Source organism: Eumetopias jubatus, unplaced genomic scaffold (assembly GCF_037043125.1).
Source record: "Eumetopias jubatus isolate StellerSeaLion01/CBP00866 unplaced genomic scaffold, mEumJub1_p1.0 scaffold_17, whole genome shotgun sequence".
NCBI lineage: Eukaryota > Metazoa > Chordata > Mammalia > Carnivora > Otariidae > Eumetopias > Eumetopias jubatus.
In genome coordinates, this window is record NW_028274823.1 from 17,113,646 (window position 1) to 17,137,059 (window position 23,414).

The 23,414-nt window shown below is 39.0% G+C and overlaps 1 protein-coding gene across 3 annotated transcripts in view; it reads left to right on the plus strand.

Annotated features, from left to right (window-relative positions):
• The first annotated feature begins 6,663 nt into the window (after positions 1-6,663).
• CCDC186 (coiled-coil domain containing 186) overlaps positions 6,664-23,414 on the plus strand; it is a 48,806-nt gene continuing 32,055 nt past the window's right edge. Inside the window, exons 1-4 of one of the 3 annotated variants that reach the window (XM_028121782.2) lie at positions 6,664-6,840; positions 13,436-13,573; positions 16,312-17,004; positions 21,856-21,982. In XM_028121782.2, coding sequence (XP_027977583.1) covers positions 16,346-17,004; positions 21,856-21,982 — 786 coding nt within the window. In that variant the 5' untranslated portion in view covers positions 6,664-6,840; positions 13,436-13,573; positions 16,312-16,345. Of the gene's footprint in view, positions 6,841-13,435; positions 13,574-16,311; positions 17,009-21,855; positions 21,983-23,414 lie in introns of those variants that run through there. The other 2 variants (XM_028121783.2, XM_028121784.1) reach the window with 2 other exon arrangements.

Here is a 23,414-nt window from a genome sequence, read left to right on the forward strand (position 1 = left end):
GAACCAAAGGAATGTTGAAAAAGAAAACCGAAGCTGGAGGCATCAGAATCCCAAACTTCAAGCTCTACCAAAAGCTTTAATCATCAAAACAGTATGGTACCGGCACAAAAACAGACACATCAATCAATGGAACAGAACAGAAAACCCAGAAATGGACCTCAGCTATATGGTCGACTAATCTTTAACAAAGGAGGAAAGAATATCCGATGGAAAAAAGACAGTGTCTTCAAATGGTGTTGGGAAAATTGGACAGCCACATGCAGAATGAAACTGGACCATTTTCTTACACCACACACAAAAATAAACTCAAAATGGATTAAAGACCTAAATGTGAGACAGGAATCTATCAAAATCCTAGAGGAGAACACAGGCAGCAACCTCTTCGACCTCAGCCGCAGCAACTTCTTCCTAGAAACATCGCCAAAGGCAAGGGAAGGGCAAAAATGAACTATTGGGACTTCTTCAAGATAAAAAGCTTTTGCACAGCAAAGGAAACAGTTGACAAAACCAAAAGACAACGACAGAATGGGAAAAGATATTTGCAAGTGCTTTATCAGCTGAAGGGCTAGAATCCAAAAATCTATAGAACTTATAAAACTCAACACCCAAGGAAACATTCAGTTTTAAAGCTATGGAACTCAATGGTTCAGCAGAACATGAGCTTTAAAGTGGGTCAGACCCAAATCTGAGCACAGTCTCATCTTCCTCATTTAGCTATGCTATCTCAGGCAAAATCACTTCATCTTTCTTGGATTCAGTTTCTGTAAAATGTGGCCTATCTTAGTAACTTCCTCATAACTCTTAACTGTGATGATTAAATTCCAGAATGTATGTAAACTACTTAGCACAGTGACCGGTGCTTACTAAGTTCTTTGGAGGCAGCTATTAAACTTTACTTTTATACCGCAAAGAATGTCTTCCTTTCATGTGTAACCACTTTGCATACTGAAATAATCTGAGAATTAAAGCATTCTTATTTCCTTTATTCCTCCAGGTAAGTAAGGCAGACAGGAGCAGGTGAAGTAACTTGCCAACCCCCCCAGGGCGAGGGCCCTTACACAGCAGAGCTGAAAATCCAGGTCCAATTCCTAGGCCATGCCACTTCCCATTCAATACCCTGAGGGCTCAACAAGGGACCTAGAAGCATCTTCTCATTCTCTAGAAGCCAACAGGGCCAACGTATTTATAGCAGGGACCCAAGTGCCAAGAAATGCAATTGGCACATAGCAAACACGCTACAAACACATGCAACGTGAACCAGTGCTGGTTTACCCGTACCTAGCCAAAGCCGTGGTGCATCCACCTTTCCTACAGAAGGTAGGAAGTAGGGGGGAAGTCTCTTCTGTGTTAGTGTTGTTCGCACTGAAGCTTTGAGTTAAACAAAAGCACTGACTGAATCCACAAACTAGATTCTTTCAGAGACCAAAGAGCTCCTCTATCGGGATGCCAGCGGACTTCACATTTTGGAGAGTCGTGCCTGGAGGTACCATTTTCCATACCTACTACAGGGCTCCCTTTTCCCCAGGGGCTCAATTCTCATGTCTCTTGCCCCTCCCCCACCACAACCTTCAACCCTAGACCTGCCCTTCCCCAGCCAAGGCGCCAAGGGCTCCTCCAACCCTTCCATCCCCTCTCCACTTCCAGGCCCCTGGTGCCCGCTCAACGCCCGACCTCAACGCCCGACCTCAACGCCCGACCTCAACGTCCAGCGCCCAACGTCCGGTCCCCAACGACCGAAACCCCGCAGCCCTCACAGAGTCCCTTTCGCTCCCTGCCACGCGCCTGGGAACCCTGACCTGGTAGGAGCCAAAAGGGCCGCTGACCCCGACCCGTCTCTGAAGGCTGGCCGTGGTGGCGTCCGCCCGTGCCCGGCAGCCTCGCCTCCCAAACTCGCTCTCCGCGTTCACCTCACCTCCAATGGCTAGCCCTGCGCCAGCGTGGCGCCTGCGCAGTCCGCTCCCACGTGCGCCCTGCGACGCCCACGCACACCCTCTGCGCGCGGGGGAAGCCGCGCTGTGCCTCGGGGCGGGGGGCGGCGCTGTGCCCCAGGGTTCCAGGCTCGCGAAGTTTCTCCGCTGGGACAATATAGTTACTCCAGCTGCTTCTAGAAATGTGGCCCTGCGAACTCGGACGGAGTTCGAGCTCAAAGACGCAGACCGGGTCTCGGTAATGGTCACTTAGGTCGCATTTACCACTTAAAGTCTCACAGGGTTTTTCAAAATAATCCGCTACCTCTGCCTGAAAAGTAAACACAGGTGATCACTTTTTCGCTGACTAAGCACACCTGGTTATATGTTGGTGCCTCTCAAATATTTGTGAACCTTTTTTTGGAGGGGCCTGGGGACCTTTCAGACAAATTCGGGAGAAAAATGGTACCCCCCCATGTATTTATAAACTAGTTTCAACATTGTCAATTCACTGTCAGTCTTGTCTGCATCTGTCCCCCCCACACACTTCTCCCATTGTTTGGAAGCAAATTCTGACTTGAATCTTTTTTTCTTTGTAATAGGTTTTTTTTTTTTAGAACAGTTTTAGATTAAAAACTGGGAATTGAGAAGATACTACAGTTTCCCAGATTAACCATACCCAGTTTCCTCTATTATTCATATTACATTAGTAGGATACATTAACTACAATTAAGGAACCAATATTGATATATTATTACTGAAAGTGCAGAGTTTATTTAGATTTCCGCAGTTTTTACCTATTGTCCTTTCTCTGAGCCAGAATTCCATTCAGGATACTACATTATTACATTTAGTTGTCATGTCTTCTTAGGCTTTTCTTGGCTGTGGCAGTTTTTCAGACTTTCCCTGTTTTGGTGATCTTGATAGATTCCAGGAGTACTAGTCAGGCATTTTATAAGATGCCCCACTGTTGGAGTTTGTTTTTCTCAGGATAAGACTGGAGTTAAGGGTTTTGGGAAGGAAGGCTAGAGAGGTAAAGTGCCATTTATATAGCACCATATCAAGTGTACATCCTGTGAAAATGACTCATGACAGTTGACATTTTCCACCTGTAGGGAGCAGGACGGTGTCACTCGTGTCAAGTAGTGATATAATCAGAAAAGAAGCCAAGGATATTGCAGCTAAGACCAAATATCACCAAAACCAGTATAGACTGGGAGTACTAAGGACTATAAACCATAAGGCCTAGAAGAACTAGGAGCTGATAATCACTAGAGCCAAAAGAGGCCTGCAAAGGCACAAGACTGATTAAACTCTTGTAAAAAGAGGATTTCTACAGCAAACTGCCAGACTCTCTAGACACTGACCCTTCCTCATCTGACCACATTAAAAGGCAACTGCTGTGGACTGTGCCTGATTGATCTCTGAACATAAGAGAGATCCTCCACTTTTGAACATATCAGTAAGTGCCTAGAGCTGGCCTAGACCTGACCAAGTCCTCATCATAACTGTGCTCAGACTGACTTGGTTTGAGTCATTAAATTCTTTTTTTAAAAATTTTATTTATTTATTTGACAGACACACAGCGAGAGAGGGAACACAAGCAGGGGGAGTGGGAGAGGGAGAAGCAGGCTTCCCGCTGAGCAGGGAGCCCAATGTGGGGCTCGATCCCAGGACCCTGGGATCATGACCTGAGCCAAAGGCAGACACTTAACGACTGAGCCACCCAGGTGTCACTGATTCATTAAGTTCTTACCCTTATTGTATCTTGTTTGTTGCATAACTTTGTATTGTACTTTGTGTGATGTGTATGAAGCCAAATTAAATGCATAGTGAAATGTCATTGAGTTTAGGATCCTGAACCTGCTTTCAATTGTATTAACCTTACTTTATGATTGAATAAAGCTGACATTGCAGAAAGACACAACTTGTGTACACACCTTTATAACATGCTCAAGACACTACCACCTGACTAGTGTTCTTCAGGTTTCTAAAGTGACTCTTGTTTTCCCTCCCTTTGCATATTATACACTTTGGAAGAAAGTTATTATACACAGTCTACACCTAAGAAAGAGAAGTTATGCTCCCCCTCCTTAAGGGCCAGATACCGAAATTATTTCAAATTTGTTTACATAGGAGATTTGTCTCTTCTCCATTTATTAATATATTTGATCATATATACTGTATATGTATTATTATGAACTCATGTTTATTTTATACTTTGGGTTATAATCCAACACTACCTCACTTCCTTGCTCAAATTTTTCCAGTTTTGGTCATTGGGAGCTCTCAATGTGGGGTTGTTTTTGTTTTTATTTATTTGGGGGATTTTTTTTATCACTTACTTTTGGGGATATTATATCTTGTTATCTATACATATTTATCTTTAAAAGATAATAACTTTTAAAAGCAGCACCAAAACTTAACAATTAACAATTTAACATTTTCTTAACAACTTCTTAATATCATAAAATTAGTGTTTAAAATATCCAGAGAGTCTCAAATGATTTTTAATAATTGGTATGTTCAAATCAGGCTCCAAACAAGATCCTATATTTGTATTTAGTGATGTATTTTAAAAAGATATTTCCTTTTAATCCTTTTCTTATAATTTTAAATTGAAGTAATGGCAGTTTTTCTTAAGTTCAGTTGTGAGCATATCCCCTCTGGCAAGTATACTTCACAGGTGGTATTGTGTGCCTCTATAGCATCACATTAGAAGACAATATCTAGTTGTTTCTCTTTGGAGGATACTAAAATTGATCTAGCAGGTTCAAGTTATGTCAGCCCCATCTACCCATTATAAAGTTTTCCACTGGCTTTTTGTCTAAGGATTCTAGATTCACCGATGATTGTTACCTAGATCCATTATTTCATTAGGGTTTGCGAACTGCTGATACTGTTTTTTGCATTTATTATCTGGAATTCTATAAAGAACTTTCCCACATTGACTATTTGAGATTCAGTTTGTTAACAGGAAAGTTAGGATGCTTGATTCTTTTACCAGTTTTCAGACTGTGATGATTCTTTGGCATCTTCCAAAGGTGACTGGTGATGTTTTAAAAAAATCAACACACATTAATTTTTGACACACTAGAAGAGTCTCAAATGCTGTTGTTATTATTTTTAATGTTAAATTGTCCTTTGACCAGTGGGCACACTTTTGAATTGTCTCCTGAGTCTTTGACACAACTCCTATTATTTTTCTTCTTTGCTTTCTGATACACATATCTTAGACTTTCTTGCACTTTTCCTGCTCCAGACTTAGAATCAGTCCCTGATTCCCAAGGGGAGTCCAAATTACTTTTTGTTGGAAATTATATTTAGAAATGATGGAGGATAGGGGTGTGTATTGTGCTGATTGTTATTCCAGGCCTTTTCAGTGGTCACTTTTAAGAAAAAAAAAATACCATGAGTTCATACTGATATTTCTAAATTCAAATTTAGGATTGCAGAATTTTTACTTAATTTCTTTGATTTTGTATTTGTATTTCCTTTCTCTAATAATGAAAATCGTGGTATCCAGAAACATAATTAAATGCTTTAAACTAATATATACTTCAGAAATAACACTGTGAAGGTTATTACTAACAACATAAGCTGTGAAAAAGGCTTACATTTTTTCCCCCTTGGAAAAATAGATCTCACTAGGAATGTTTGGTCGATTGACTGTTTTTAACAATTTATTACTTCACTGTCAAAAACACTTTAACTGCAAAGTGTGTTTCACTGCAGTATTTTCATTTAAGGAAAGAGGTGCCATTTCCTGTTGAAAAGGAAAGAGGAACAAAGTGACACAATGTTGAATTTTTTTAGTGATTTTCTCCCCCTAGCAGTTAGTGTCAAAGAAGCTTAACAGAACAGGAACAAGCTTTGCTTTACAAACTCTCACGTTGACAACTTGACAGAATTAACTACTTTCACTCATGAGTTGTGAGTAGGAAGTCCTAAACCAAAGAACATCACTGGACAGCGTAGATTTCAACTCGCAGATTGAAACTGTTCCCCTTACTTATCTGGACCCGATTAGGCAACTGTATTCAACACACTTTTTCCTCCAATACACTTTTTGTTGCTAATTATTGAGTAGCTCCTGCATGTCAATCCCCACACTGCGAACCGGGAGGGAGGACACTTAGCGCGCTCAAGGCGCTCACAGCCTGGTGCCAGGGACGAACGCACGAACAGTTTATTATTATTATTTTTTAAAAGAACAGTTTATTATTAAACAATGGCAGTGTGTGCCAGGTTGAAGATACGAACGCGGTGTTATGGAAACCCCCGGAATCTCTCCCAGGGATGAATTGTCAGACGGACAGGTAGGCTCCTCCTGCTAATTCCGCCTACGTCAGGTAGGTTTGCGCATCAGAGTTGGGAAGTCACAATTTCGAATTGTTTTATTGCTTTATACCCCTGACTAATATGAGAAGAGTCAGGGAGTGAGGTGGGTTTATACCCAATGAGAGCGTCCTACAGAAAGAAAGAACAGGCTTAGGGTGGGAGTGGCTGGAGAGACCGGACAGGACTAGCAGGATTGCTGGCTAGCCGAGTCAGTCGGGGCGTGGGTGCCCAGAGGCGCTGTGGAGGCAAGAGGCGGTGCGGCCCCGGCCCCGCCCACTGCAGACCGGTTACACTGGCCCCGAGGTGCGTCGCGTCACACCGCCCGCGCCTCGCTGATTGGCTCCTTCAGGGAGCCCCACCCCCTCAGCTGTAGTGGGGCTGGCTTCAGCGTCGCCGCCATCTTTGTTGATGTGTCAGCTCCGCGGGGGTTTGGGGACGCCGTGGTGGAGGGAGCGCGGTGTCGGGCTTGTCCGTGGTCGCTGTTTCCCCCCCCGCCTCCTGGTCTGCCGGACCCCGCTATGGAGAAATTAGGCCCTGAGCAGGAGCTTCAGCGGCCTCGTTAGGGGTGCGGCCTGAAGCTCGGAGAAGTGGGGTGAGTGCTTGACGGGAGCCGGGAGCCGACCCCAGTGGCGGTGGCGGCGCGGAGGGACTACCCACCTCCCCCGCGGTTCTGCAGGTCCCGGGTCGGCTCTCCGCCTGGCGTCTCTCGCGGGCAGTGGAGGCCGGCGTGCGCTGGGGGACGGAGTTAGGAATCCCTCCCCTCCCTGCCTTGTTCCCTAGGTCCCGGGCTGACTGGAGAGTAGGCGGCCAAGGAATCAGCGGGCATCGGGGGCCGCGCCTCCGGAGCGGTGCTTGGAGAGCAGCTTAGTTTGGGCCGATTGCCTGATCTCCCACCGCGAACGGTAGCTAAGCCCCACCTGCTCGGCTATTTTTCACTCAGTTGCCTATTTCTCTTTCCGTTTTCAAGTTGACTGTGTGTGTGTGTTTTATGTTTACTGTTGTGGCGACTTTTTGCCGTCTTACAAACTCTTCCGTTACTGTGATTTTAAGTAACTTACAGATGGTTCTTTGGGATTTTGGTTTTGAGAGATACTGTTATTGGTTTTTTGTTGCCTTTCTTCCAAGGACGTCAGGCATTTGATAAACCTTGGCTGGTAAGGATATTTCAAATTTGGTCAAACTTGTAACATGGGAAAGCCCCTTACGTGTCCCCCAGCAGCAAGCCGGGGGATAGCGCAGGTGTAATTAATGCTTAGCTGTTAGCAATTTAACAACTGTAGCTAATATTCACATCTTGGTTTTGTTTAAAGAGGCCTGGATTTAGAGTCGGAGCATCTGGATTAGAATCTGCGTCTTTAACTTGATAGTTTTGTTACCTGTGGGGATTAGTATAGTAAAAATAATGGTGTATGCAGTGCCAGGCATTTGGCAGTTTTCTTCGTGTGTGTGTTTGTGATGTTCCTTGATGCCTAGCGTTTTTACTTCTTCCTAAATGATAGGCTGGAAGTTTTTGTAAGAAAAGTGTGCAGTAAATCAGTGGAACAGTATTTCAAAAGGTGTACTGGTAGTCACTAAAAAAAAAAAGATTTAATGTGTAGGTAGGCAGATTGTGGGTGTAGCCTTCCTAACTACAAACTACACCTTCATATTTGCGTAATCTTGTAGGAAAGATTAAGGTTCAAGAGACATTGACAGTGAAACTGAACTATCTCCTTTTGAGTGAAGTCTTTTCTCTGTACAGCTACTTTTCAACTTTTATTCATTATTGCAAAAATAGAAAAGTGATGATTGGCCTCTTTTCATTTTATTTAAAATTCAGTAAAGGTATTGAGTAGTTCACAAATCTTACAAAGAATTAAAACTCCTTTTTGCATTGTAGTAGGCAAACATATACTCAAGAATCTACCTGGAAATGCCTGGCTTGTGTTCGTGTTTTTCCCTGGAAATGCATGGATTGTGTTTATGTTGATGTTATTATTTTTGAAATCTTGTCAAATTCAGAATACCAGCATATAAACCTAGAGGTTTCTTTAAACAGTGAAGGTTCCAGAGAGTGTCATTGGTATTTCAGAGTCTTACTGCTAACATGAAAGGAGTGGTATAGCACAGTAACTACTCTGTGACCTTTTAGTTCCTTCACCCGTAAATGCAAGAGTTGTCCCTTAGTACTATTCAATGATAGCATAGCTGATGGCAATTTCTTAGTATATTCAGTTTAAAAATGTCTATTTACATCTACATGCTGACATCAGCAAGTGGGGTAAAACAGTACAGAATACTCTTTTTTTTTTTTTCAGAATACTCTTAAGAGATTAATAGGTCGAAGCAGCCTCTTTTAGAAATTTAGAAAAATCATCTTTCTCTTTGAAGAATGATTAGTAATCTGTATTAGTTTTCCAAATTCATGTAACAATTTCATGTGAAAGAATCCTTTACCTCAAGGTCTGCTTTTTTTCTTTCAATAAAATTTAGGTTTTTCTTTTATCCCTTATTTCTGGCTTTAAATAATAAAGCCGAGGGGCACCTGGTGGCTAAGTCAGCTGTCTGATTTATGCTGGGACATGATCTCAGGGTCCTGAGAGTAAGGCAGCCTGGAGCTCGCTACTCAGCCAGGACTCTGCTTCTCCCTCTTTATCTACCCCTCCCCCAGCTTGTGCTCATGCTCTCTCTCTCTCTCTCAAATAAATAAAATCTTTAAAAAAATAAAGCTGATTCTTGAATTTCTCATGAACATTCACTGGGCTTAGGGTATTGTAAATGTTATATTTAGTGTTTCAGGGCAACAGTAGGAGGATAGATCATTTAAATTTACAAATAACCCTCTAATCTTACATTTTTTCAGACTTCTTGAACTTTTTTAGTACTGAAATTTTAAAAATCTATTTGGACTAAGTAAGTAAAAGGAAAAATATTGACATGAAGGGACAATAGACACAAAGTCAAAATTAAACCCACCAAAGAAAGTATTGATTATTGGATTGTGAGTATATTTGTCCATTAAGACACATGAACTGATAGTCTGCTGTAGGGATGATTATGTAGTAAGTACTAATGAATAATGTTTTTGGTAAACTATATCATACCATATTAACTGAACGCAGGCCAAAGGTAAGGTTTCAAAATTTGAACATTAACCAGAACCCCTTAATAGAAGGCAGACTTACAACTTACCTTTAATTTTTTTTATTAGTCTTCCTTTTTGCAAAGGAAACTATAGGTCAGTCTTTTTTTTTTCTTTTAATTTTCAGATTTGGGAAAATATTAGACAATACTTTTTGTATTTCCTGAGACTCGTTAAAGTTCATATAGTGAGTGCTCTACAGATAGCTTCAGAGTAAGATTTCTGTTTTAAGAACTTTTTGCTTTAAAACTTAATAGAGTTATAAAATTGCATTGTCTAAGAGTAAACTGATAATATGACAGATAACTTGATAATGTGGTAGATGGTATGGCCACTTACCTCTTTTTCCTGGAATCCTGATGGACCATAATTTCTTTTTCTCCTGTTATCCTGTCACAGGATTTGGTACTATTTGTTGGGGGGGGGTGGACTCCTGCTGCGTCTGTTGCCCTGAGTCTTTTTTTTTTTTTTTTTTTACGATTGATTGTTTAATTATTAGGAGAGAGAGCACGAGGGAGCAAGCAAGCACAGGAATGTGAGGGGCAAAGCGAGAGGGGGAGAGAATCTCAAGCCCACTCCAGCACTGAGCATGGAGCCCTATGCAGGGCTTGATCTCAGGACTCTGAGATTACAACCTGAGTTGAGACCACGAGCCACTCAACCGACAGCACCACCCAGGCACCCCTTGAGTCTGTCTTTCTAACATCTTTTTTTGGAATGTGGTGCACATAACTGTAAAAATTACTCTGCCTTGAATCTTAGGTGCAAAGCTAAACAAACCCCCACAGGGATAATTGACCTTGGCTTCATACTCTCTTAACTGGTAGAATAATGGCAACTTTTAAAATCTAGTGGTATGTTTCACAAAAAGGAAACTCATTAAGGTTAAATTTTACCTACAAACTTAATTAGAATGTGAGTACCATACAAAATATTTCTCCCTTTTGATAGAACTTAGAGTTCTTTGAAATTGCTAGTTTAGTCTTTTTTTTAGTTTTTAATCTGATTTGCATAAATTCACCTGTTAACTTCAGTGTCTGATATTTTCATCATGTGAAACAGTTTTCATGTTTCCCCTTTTTTTTTTTTTAAGATTTTATTTATTTATTTGACAGAGACACAGCGAGAGAGGGAACACAAGCAGGGGGAGTGGGAGAGGGATCCCAATGCGGGGCTCGATACCAGGACCCTGGGATCATGACCTGAGCGGAAGGCAGATGCTTAATGACTGAGCCACCCAGGCGTCCCAGTTTTCATGTTTCTTACACAGGTTCCTTTCTATTAGTTTGTTTAAAAACTTTATTCAGGAATATGTTTGTATTTTAAAGGTAACCTCCATCAAAAATCACTTGGGATCGTGATCAGATTATGTTGGACTATGGATGCATTTTTGATGCAATTTATTGCTTCTGATTTTAATTGCCATATCAGAACCTTGTTAGAACTGGTCAGATAAATTATTCTTTTGTTCATTCTGCTTTTAAAGTTTATTTGGGGAATATGTGAAAAACCTTTTAATGTACTTGGCCTACAAAGGGCAGTAAACCATTATAGTGAAGAACAGGAGTGCTCTCACAGACTCAACTTTCGTATCTTAGTGGACATGATTTTAAGAAATATACAGGTGGTGTTTGAGATTCATATGGTATAGTTTGTAACTTAAAAATTTGTTGTAAATAATATTTATGCTGAACTGAGCCAGATTTTTGTTGGCTTTAAAACACTTATGTGTATCTTACATAGTTTCTGAGGGAACACTGACAGATGTTCATATTAAAATGCTGTAAACACACAGAGTAAAAGATTTAAGATGGAGCTTTTTTTTTTTAACATAGAGCTTTTATATATATTGGTCCACTATACCTGAATGTAAACTCCCTAACGGATGCATGTTTTCTTCACTGCCATGTTCCCAACGCATAGACCAGTGCCTGCACATAATATGTGCAGTACATGTTTGGTGTATGAATTAATAGTTCGGAAATGTATTTGTAACTTGGTACTTTTCTATGAGGCTTGTTTGTTTGATAAACTGTTGCCAAATATCTGTGGATTGGATTCATTTGTATTTGCAGTTTATTGAGTAAGCCTGTTTTTTTTATTGTTTATACTGCTAATTACTAAGAAAAAAGTAATTGTACTAAAAACTGTTAAAGACAGTGTTTTTATTTGTAAGGCTCTTAATATGGAAATAATTTGGTAGAAATGTGAGTTCTTGCATTAAGAAATAAAACAGAGGATAATGGTTGGCTTTAAGGCAAATAAATGTTTCTTGACCAGTTGCCTACAGCTGATGAGCTCCAGTAAGAGCGAAACCAGTTCTCACTTCTCTGATACTGAAGTGTGAATTGGTCCTGTAGTACTGTGTCAGAAACAACTCTGAAAAAAAGTGCTTAAACTGAGAGGAATTTTGTGACTGTTAAGTGTTAAATATAGTATTTTCCCCTAATGAGTAAGAGTTGCTAAAAAGTCAAATAACCTGTTATTTTTTTTAACCTCAAAAAAGGAATAGATGTTGTAATCTATATCTTTATATGTGAACATGGATTTGATTTGTATGAGCACTTATTTAAAACAGTCTTGTAAACAAATGCCTAGTTTTATATCCTCTCCCTTTAAACTACTCTTAGGCTATTGGATCCTCAGTAATTTTGATGACAACTACTCCTGTCCCCCAAAGAAAAACTTGGACACAACCACACTGGCCCACATCTGTATGGCCAACTGGAGGCCCACAAGAGGACTCAGCTGACTGTTTTTTCCCCCCTCTTATTACCTGGTTAATTATGGATATAATCAAACTCATTGTGGTGCCCCTCCCCCCACCAATCTTTTACAGTTAATCTTTGGTGATGGCTTTGTTGTATATATACACATAGATTTCCCTTAACCCATCTCCTTTTCCTTTTGTGTCCAACTAGTATTCATTTGAGCATCAGAAAACTCAGTTTGCAAGCTAAGTGGTTACCAGATGAAAATTTATGTGAAGACTTTTTCAAAGGTCAGGGGCATATTACTGATCAACAGTATAGAAAGTACTTGTCTTTTGAAGTTAAACTTAGTTTAATTTACAGAAGGATAATATATAAAAGTCTAAACTGAGGTAATCATAAACACGGGCTTATTGTTTTGTTTTTGTTTTTTTAACCTAGACGAGTATTCAGCAGAATGAGACAAACTTTTATTCTGCACATTACAAGTCTCAGATCATTGTATAAACCCAGTGGACCCCACCTTCATTGAGAACTGAACAGCATTTAACATTTGTGAGAATGAATGCAAATGTAGTAGAGAATATATTTGTTGATTTATTATCATTATTGCTGGAGATTTAAGAGGTTTGATTCAGTTCAGAGTGATGTTCCTCCTTGCCAGTAGAGAGATCATTTAAAAGACTGTTCAGAAGTGTCACAGGGGAGGCTGTGACTGTGTGCTTAATGAGTACAAATGCAGTATGTTTTCATTTACATGAGAGTATTTTTGTACTTAACAATGAGAAAATTTGGAGGAAGATGAGGCGTTAAAATTGGACCTTTAAGTATAATTAGGCTCTGGATAGACTGAAGAGAAGGATGTTCTAGGTGGGAGCAAAGCCATGGAAATGTTAATGTGCAGATTGGAGGAATCTTGAGTAGACTGGTCAGGGACTAGTAGATTATAGCGAAGTCCTAGGATTTTAGGAATGTGTTGAGAGAGAAGACTGGAAAAGTAGTATGATTGGTTTACTGAGGAATTGCAACTCTGAAGTGTAAACATAAAATGGTTTTAGTTTTTCCTTATTGGGTCTCCCATCATACTGTGTAAAACGCCCCCATCCTTTCCACTTCCCTCTGAAATATAGTCCCCTATTGTACTAATTTGATGTCATTTTTCTGCCACTTTTGATTACTAGAGAAAATTTATTCAAGAAATTAAGATAGGTTTCAATCATTTAAAAAAAAAAACAAAAAACAATCACAAACTCCTTGTTCTACCTGAAGAAAGGTTGAAAGTGTTAGTTCACAGCTGCTTGGATTAAAGAAGAGGTAATTTGGCTCTAAAATATGTCCCTTCTTTTTTTCTCTAGCCAGCCCTTTTGGAGTTGGGGGAAGAAGACCAGCCAGTGGAAGCAGAATTCTTATTACAGGAATCTCTAAAGAGGGAAGAGATAGCCCTGGCCTCAGTCTGATTCGTCTGGTTGCATTTGGTGGAGGTCTCTGTGGAGGTAGTGTGTGGATTTTTTAGGGGCAGTGTTGTAGCTCCCTGGTCCCTTGTGCCATCGAGGGCCAGCCCACTTCATGGGGGATCTCCTGTTCCCTCTTGGCAGAGCCATTGTAGTACACACTTCAACCCCTTCTCTGGGTGGGGTGACACTTGACCTGGTGCTGTCTCAAGTCACTTGCCCATTTCATGGAGTAAGATTGAGAAACCAGCATTTTAAATGTTCCATGTATGAAGTGATTACACCTGGATTGGGTTACAGGTAGGGGACAGTGGCAGTAGAAAGGAGGGTATGATTGGAGACATGAAATTGGTAAAAGAATATGAGGGCAAAGGAAGGAAGGAGTCATGACTAAGAAAAATGATACCATTGGAGCGCCTGGGTGGCTCAGTCGGTTAAGCATCTGCCTTCGGCTCAGGTCATGATCCCAGGGTCCTGGGATCAGCCCCACGTCGGGCTCTCTGCTCAGTGGGGAGCCTGCTTCTCCCTCTCCCTCTACCACTCTGCCCCACTTGTGCTCGCTCGCTCTCTCAAGTAAATAAAATCTATAAAAAAAAAATACCATTGACAGACAAAAGGATTTACTGGGAGTGCTCAGTTACAGGAGCTATAATTTGCTTCGGGATTTATGCCATTTTGAGTTTGAGGTTATTGTGGAACATCCATTCAAAATGTCTATATTCAGGTGAAGATTTTCATGTGGACATAGAGCGAAGGCAAACAGGTAATTTGTTATCTGTAACTCAAGAACATAAGACTGAAAGTAACTAATGTGGATATCAGTTAGGAGTTGTTGGTTCAAATTATCAAAGTGGTTGAATTCTAGGAGGGAAAATAAAGTTGAAGACTGAATGGAAAATATGAAAGCTGGATAAAAGGATAATTCTTTACATTTGGTGGTTTTCTCTTGACAAAGCATGGCACACATTCCTAGTGATAGTTTCTTCTTACTTGCTTTATGCTAGAGAGTCATAATCCCTTTATATATTCTCATTTAAATAGATTCTTTGTTATCTATTTTGGCCCGTTGCTATTAACATTGGTTATGATGTTTAAAACCATTTTTAGATTTCTTAATAAGATTTCAAATTCAGTGACACATTCACAAGTTATATCTTAAAGTGACTTACTTTAGGGAGAACTATATAGTCTAATACCCCTATCTGAGAATTACTTTACTTTGTCCTTGATTTTGGGATACAGCATGCTTATGAGGCCTTTTATTAACTTATTGCATTAATTTGTATTGTCTAAATCAAGCCTTTAATACCAGTAGGGGCTTTGTCTTGTATATAACATAACATATCCAACAAGATAATGATAATTTCTATTTGGTTGTTTGGAAATATACAGATTAGTAATTTGTAGTATTAAGGTCAATGTCTATACTAGTTGATGGCCCAAAGGGAGAGAAAGCAGAGGAGGAAGTCTGTATACTTCCTTTCTTAGAATTGTTCTTCCCCATTTTCTGCATTCCTAGAATAATGTTCCTCAAATACTAGTTTTATCCTATCACTTCTGTACTTTAATTCAATACCCGAGAATCTACTGTGTGCTAGAAACTATAGTATAATAAAGTATACATGTCTATCATGATTTATTGTCATAAAATTCACTTCTGCATATCATTCTGAGGATTCTACCTGACAGTCTTCTCTTACCTTTTTTCACCGCCGCCCCCCCAAACCAGGACTTTTATCACAGACTGATGAAAACATGTATCTTTCTATTCAAAAATTTTATATTTGTTTTATTTTCCATAAGTACACCTTCCATCTGAAATTATTTCTTTTCTAGTTTTTCAAAGCTCTCATCTGCCCCCTTTTTTATCCAACCTTATATGACACTGATAACTCATCAACCCTATATGTGCTTTGTTGATATGTGATGAAAGAAGATAAGTTTTTTTCATCAAGACTGCTGGAATATATTTATCTGTCTTAGGATAATTTTTGAAGTTGACTAATTTTCAGAAATTAGCTGAAATAACCATCATAATAAACAGCATGAAAATGTATTTTAGTTGTTGAATTAATCAGTGTTTCCTTTATGACCTGGGCAGTGCATATGAGCTCCATTTGAGTTGCACTGAACATTGTTTATTCTTGATGAGAATGTTTGGAGATACCATGGTACTTCCTGGACTTTTTCCTGGATGGAAAACAAATTCGTGTCAGGGATCTTTAACACCCAGACTTCTTTTAGCTCAGCTTTAGGTGCCTGGGCTATAGATAGTTGTGTTTTGTTATTTAGTTTTCCTTCTTAGTAAATTTTTATCATCATTAATATGTATTTTATAATCTTTCTCTTCTAGTGTTTCCACTGCTATCTTATTTCCCCATATTTTCTTATAGATTCTTGAAATGGTCTTTTGCCCCTCATGGACTGAAGAATTCTAAACAATTGAATTCTAACAATTTAAACTGTAGATATTTCATACCCAACATCTTATGGGGGTGACTGAGGAATGCCAAACTGCAGCTGAAGTGAAGTTGTGTGAATGAATTAAAGGAGGAAAGAGTAAGACTTTGTAGGACCCTACTGATAGCGGCACGCTTGGATTGTCTGTCCTATTTGGTTTCTGTTACCCCCCCGCCCCAAGAAAGTCTTTTAAAAGAGTTACTAGTGGCAAAATTTGTGGCCTCAGTTATTCCACATCATGGAGTTTGTGCAAATACATATGAGGTCTTGGTTTAAAAAACTTTATTTTTTTTAAATTTTGATGTTTTGACTTTTTTTAGATGTAAAACGAAGATCAGGAACAGATTTGAAGAAATGCAGAGTGAAGTGGTGTCAATCAGCATGTCACAGACAGAGCACATAGCCTCCATTTCCTCTGATAAAAATATTGGGAAAACATTTGAATTAAAGGAAGACTTCTGCAACTCATTTTCTGTTGATGAAAGCAGCAGCTTAGAAAATGAGTCTAAACTGTCGTCATTAAACTTTGATAAGAGGTCATGTCAGCCTAATGAACATAATCAAATTGAAGCACAGGAAAATTGTATTCAGGATCATGGTGGAGGTGAGGATTCTTGTGCTAAAACAGACATATGCCCAGAAAATTCTGAACAAGTAGGTAATTTTCCTGGTGGAGATTTTACAAAGCAAATTTCAAAAACAAATGAAACGGAACAGACAGTAACACAAATATTGGCGGAATTAAGGTCATCTACATTTACAGAAGCAGCAAATCAAAAGACTTATTCAGAAAGTCCCTACGATACAGACTGCACCAAAAAACTTATTTCAAAAATAAAGAACGTTTCAGCGTCAGAGAATTTGTTGGAAGAAATAGAATCTGAGCTCTTATCTACAGAGTTTGTGGAAGAACACCGAGTACCAAATGGAATGAATAAGGGAGAACATGCATTAGTTATGTTTGAAAAGTGTGTGCAAGAGAAGTATTTACAGCAAGAGCACACCATAAAGAAGTAAGTTTTTAATTTTGGGGGGGTTTTCTTCCCCTCCCGGGATTAAAGATTGAATTCTTTAAAGGAAATTATCATCTTGTCCATTCTTAATTCCACAATAGACATGCCTGTTGTAGTTGATCAACAAATATGTATTTACTGAGTAATTGAGCAAATGTCAAGTTTGTTTAGTTATTTAATATATGCCTAAAAGAATAAATACTAATGTGAGTTCATTAAACATCTGGAAATATTTATAAAGACAACTCAAGTTTTTCAGTTTTGAAAGAATGTAGAGCATAATATTGTTAAAACTATGAGAAATTCAAAAGAAAATGAGAAGTCTTACAATTTAAAAAGATTTTCTTAAAATTCCCATTGTAAGTTCATTGGTTTTAAAAATTAAAATTTAGAGAAGAGTTGGTTATCAGTAATTAACATATTTTTAGACTTCCCTTGGATTTTTGAAGTTAGTTTCTATTTTAATGATAGTTTAATTTTATTTTATCCTTTTCTAATAGTATTATATCATCCTGTATTTTTATTCCAGATTTTTATATCTAAGTGTTGCAAATGTTTAGGTTGTCTTTTTTTTTTCTTTTAAGATTTTATTTATTATTAGAGCTTGAGCAGGGAGGAGAGGGAGAAACAGGCTCCCCGCTGAGCAGGGAGCAGATCCCAGGACCCCGGGATCATGACCTGAGCCAAAGGCAGACATTTAACTGAGCCACCCAGGTGCCCCTAGGTAGTTTTTTGTAACGTTTAAGAAAGGAAAATGAAACATGCTAGCCTTCACTAAAATACAGACTGATTCTTTTTTTTAAATGATACTTTAAAAAAAATTTGGAATGGGAGGTATGTATGTAGAGAAAGCAGAGGAGGAAGTCTCTATACTAGAGGAGGGTGACAGAAAAAAATATACCATAATCCAACAATTGCTAGATATGTAACTGGCTTTTTTTTTTTTTTTTTTAAGATTTTATTTGACACAGGGAGAGAGAGAGCACAAGCAGGGGGAGAGGCAGGCAGAGGGAGAGGGAGAAGCAGGCTCCTTGCTGAGCAGGGAGCCCGATGCGGGACTCCATCCCAGGACCCTGGGATCATGATGTGAGCCAAAGGCAGATGCTTAACGAACTGAGCCACCTAGGCGCCCCTGTAACTGGCTTTTAATGATCTCCTTGCTTCTAGTGTTTATTCTTCTAGATTTTCTTACTCAGTAAATCAGTCTTCCCCAAACCAGCTTACCCTTCATTGGTCTATCCAGTGAACTTTAATCTCTTAAGCATCCAGAACTCTTCCTTTTTTCTATTTTTTGTTTTAGATTGTGACAAAATACACATAAAATTTACCATCTTAACTATTTTTAAGTGTACAGTTCAGTAGTGTTAGGTTTATTCACATTTTTGTGCAACCAATCTGCATAGCTTTTTCATCTTGCAAATCTGAAACTCCCTACCCATTAAACAACTCCATATTCCCCTGCCGTCAGCCCGACAACTACTGTTCTTTTTTTTTTTTTTTTTTAAAGATTTATTTATTTATTTATTTGACAGAGAGAGAGAGAGAGTGAGAGACACAGCTAGAGAGGGAACACAAGCAGGGGGAGTAGGAGAGGTAGACGCAGGCTTCCCGCCGGGCAGGGAGCCCGATGCGGGGCTCGATCCCAGGACCCTGGGATCATGACCTGAGCCGAAGGCAGACGCTTAAGGACTGAGCCACCCAGGCGCCCCTCTACTTTTTCTAAAGTTTCCTATTGTTACTTTATATAAAGTGCAATCATAGTATTTGTTTTTTTGCAGCTGGTTTATTTCACTTAGCAGATGTCCTCAAGGGTTATCCACGTTGTAGCATCTATCAGAAATGCCTTTTTAAGGGTGAATAACATTTTATTGTATGTATATAACATTTTGCTTTTCCATTCATCTGTCAATGGACGTTTGGGTTGCTTCCACATTTTGACTAATACTGTGAACATGAGTGTACAAATACCTCTTGAGACTCAAAGCCCTTAATACTGCTCCAAAATTAATGGCTGCTACTTTTATTCATATCCTTGCTGGAATGCTGCTATTATGAATAACTATGTGGTTTTGAACTTAAACCATTAGTGCTTTTTTTTTTTTTAAGATTTTATTTGAGAGAGAGAAAGAGAGCACGAGAGGGAAAAGGGCCAGAGGGAGAAGCAGACCCCCCCACCGAGCAGGGAGCCCAATGCGGGACTCCATCCTGGGACTCCAGGATCATGACCTGAGCCGAAGGCAGTCGCTTAACCAACTGAGCCACCCAGGCGCCCCCCATTAGTGCTTTTACCACTTTTTTTTTAGGGTAACTTCCTCATTTTCCTATCTGTACCTGTTCTTTCAGATCTTTTATTTCTTTTTGAGATTGTCCTTGATGCCTCTTCCCACTTACCTTAGATCTGGACTCATCACTTTAATGCCTCTCTTGTAAATTGTAAGATGTTGTACATTAAATAATAGCAAATAATTTATATGCTGTTAATTATGTGCCAGGCACTTTATATATATATCCATGGAATCAGAACAGTCCTCTCTGGTATGAACTATTACTCCCATTTTACAGATGAGGTACCTAAAGCACAGAGAGATTAAGAAACTTGCTCAAGGTCACATGCTACTAAATGCCCCAGTTAAAATCTGAGCCTAGTTAGTCTGGCTTTAGAAGATTTTTCAATGTGGTTATCTGAATGAACTAGTTAGAAGTTGTTAACATTATCAAAATATTAGGAATAGAATAGAAAATTCTTTTTTGCCACATCCTGTCAGAACTGTGGCAGCATGGTAGACTGGGGTAAGCACAGTTTTTGGTCAGAAGCCTGCAGTTGGAAGATTCCCACTTCCACTTGCAAATTCTGATTTGTTGTTCATATCAACCTCTCTAAATCAAAATTTGTCATCTCTGAAGGGGACGATACTTGATGGAATTGTTTTATAGACATTAAGGCATTATAAAAATATTAGATACTATTTTAAATAAGTTAATCTTTTGTTATATACACATAATAGCATAATTGTGACTCAGGTTACCTCTAGAACACTAATTTTTTTTTCTTTTGCCTTCATTTAATATTCTATAAAGAAAACTGCCTTTCAGTTCCTTTGGCTTAAATTTTCATGCATGCATCTATTTCCAGATGTTGTATATACATCCATTGTTCTATTTTCTAACATCAGTGTGTTGTCCAAGGTCCCAACCGGAATTCTTAATTAAGAACCGTTAGTTGTGCATTGGATGTGACAATTTGAGGGTTTGCTGCCTCTCTAAATTCCTTACTTGTGAACTACAGCTAGGATTCTTACGCTGCAGGTAGTTTTCTGCAACAACTTGAGTGTACACCGAATCAAATAATCTTAAGTTTAACCACTGCCAAAAAGGCTTGAATAAACTTGCAAGCTGCATTTTTCTCCTTCTCAAACATTTGCATGATTTGCTTCCTCGCTTTGGTCCTGTGTTCCTCAGAGAGGCCCACCCTGACTACCTTATCTAAATGCACTGCTCAAGGGGCACCTGGGTGGCTCAGTCGCTTGAGCACCTGACTTGGGCTTCGGCTCCACTGGTAATCTCAGGGTGGTAAGATCTAGCCCATTGTTGGGCTCAATGGGGAGTCAGCTGGAGATTCTTTCCCTCTACGTGCCCCCCCCGACCATGCTCGCACATGCTCTCTCAAATACATAAATCTAAAAAAATAAAATCACCGCTCAAGTCGCTCTCTGTCTTCTTGCCCTCCTTTAGTTTTCTTAATAGGACATGATTACTGCCTGATATTATGTTTATTTTCATTTTCTCCCTTTGAATGTAAACACCATGAGGGCAGGGATGGTTTGCTGACATACTTCAACCCACAGAAGAGTATAGGTACATAGTAGGTACCCAGTAAGCATTTGTCTGTGATCTTCAAAGTAGGAGAAAGGCCTAGACTATGGAACTAGACCTAGGTCTAAATCTCAGTTCAACCACTTACTAGCTGTGTGACCTGGAACAAGTGCTGGGCTTCAAGTTTTTTTTTTTTAATTCATAAAACATTTCATAGACTTACTAATTTCATAAACCTGAATATTAAATAATGCACTTAAACTTAGTAAATATTAATTGTGAAGTGAGTGTTAAGTAATAGCTATTGCTATTAGTAATTCCAAAATATTAGCTGTTAACCTTGTTACGTGTCATATTTTATAGTTCTGAAGACTACACAGGTAATTTTTAAGGCTTTATTTGTATTTTTCTAGGGGACTCGAAATTTCTCCTTGAACTTTTTGTTTTATATATTTTTTAAATTTCTTCTGTAACTATTTTTAGAATATCATTGAAATATTCATAAAATCTAAAGCAAGATTTTTCACCCTTAGCATTGTTGACATTTGGGGGCATATCATTCTTTGGTGGTGGTGGGACTGTACTGTGCCTTGTAAAAGGTTTAGCAACATCCCTGACCTCCACCCAAAAGAATCCAATAGCAAGCCCCACCCCTGTTGTGGCAACCAAAAACGTCTTCAGGCAAATGCCTGGAAGGGCTTTGCCTCAGATTGAGAAAACTGATTGGAGGACTGATCTGGAGGAGTTCAGATACTGAAGGGATGACGTGCATAGCTGAGTTACCCAAAGTGGTAAACTTAAAAGAGTGTGATTTTCTTTATCTGATTATATTTCACTTGATTTTAAATATACAGATTCCTAGGAAGAAGTTAATAGCCTGACTGCCAGAGAATGTTTTATAAAGTATAATATATCATTACAAAAGGACTACTTAGGAATGTTGATGTATTGATCATAAGTATCTATAATCTGCAAACATCCTATTTCACATCTCCATTTTTAATTATGTTTTACTTATACTGCTCTTTTTATATTTAGGTTAATTAAAGAAAATAAGAAGCATCAGGAGCTCATCTTAGACATTTGTTCAGAAAAAGACAATTTAAGAGAAGAACTAAAAAAGAGAACAGAAACAGAGAAGCAGCATATGAGTACAATTAAACAGGTAAAAAGACAAAAATCTTTAAACACTATACTTCAATTTGTAAAATAAACACATTCCTGAAAATTTGTGTATAAATTGAAGTTCTGTAAGCTAAATTGTATTTTAATTGCAGAGGATTGCTTGGTATGTAAAGCATTCTTTTTTATGAAATGGGAATCATAGCCTGATTTTTTCTTTTATGTAAATTTGTATTTTTCTAGGATATGTGTGAGTGTATTCTATATATAATAGAAATCTGAGGAAAAAAGATTTGATTTGGCAGTCAGACTTTCTACCACTTAAAAGAAGCAACATATACCTTAAAAGTTTATATCTAGCATTAGAATATTTCTAAGCTTATCGTTTAAGATGATTCCATTCTCAGTCTTATTGTGTACTACACTGGAAGACTGGCTCTCCTGCTTCAGATTTTATCTGGCTAGCTGGCTTCCCCAGTTTGTCTTTCCTCATTTTCTTTCCTTTTAAAAGTTTTTAAAATTCTTTTTTTTTTTATTTTATTTATTAGAGAGAGAGAGAGAGAGAGCACGAGAGGGGGGAGGGTCAGAGGGAGAAGCAGACTCCCTGCTGAGCAGGGAGCCCGATGCGGGACTCGATTCCGGGACTCCAGGATCGCCTGAGCCGAAGGCAGACGCTTAACCAACTGAGCCACCAGCTCAGTCGTTAAGCGTCTGCCTTCGGCTCAGGTCATGATCCCAGAGTCCTGGGATCGAGCCCCACATCAGGCTCCCTGCTCAGCGGGAAGCCTGCTTCTCCCTCTCCCACTCCCCCTGCTTGTGTTCCTGCTCTCGCTGTCTCTCTCTCTGTCAAATAAATAAATAAAAATCTTAAAAAAAAACCAAAAACCCAACTGAGCCACGCAGGTGCCCCTTAAAATTTTTTAAACATGAACTCTGATATATGGATCAACAAAGTGAATATTCAGACTAGTGGCAAAGCTGAGCTGCTCTTTATCTTTCTGAGCTGCTTTTTTTCTTCTGTGTATAGGATTAGAAGCATTTTAGCCTTAAAAGTCCTTCCTTTTGTCTCATCCTTCACCAAAAACTATATAATGAAAAAAAACACAATGAACAATCGATAATAAAAAATTAAACCAAGTTTCACTTATGTCTTGGTATACTTAATGCACCATTACATGGTTGGAGGGTGATTGTATTTGTAAATTTTACTTAATCCTGATTTTTACATGCTTTAGAGCTATACCACAGTAAACCAAACTTAGAATTTTAAAATGTGAGGGAAGGCTTAATAATGGATGGAAGACACATTTTGGTAGGCAGGTTATTGCTGGTGACCAGAAACTTCAGACTGAATAAATGGGAGAGAACCGGGGCTGTTCTTTTCATAAGCTTGTTAGTGGTTGGGCCTTTATTAAGGAGAAAATTGGATTCTTTCTTTTGCTAGCCAGTATAGCAGGATTTTTTTTTCTTAGTTT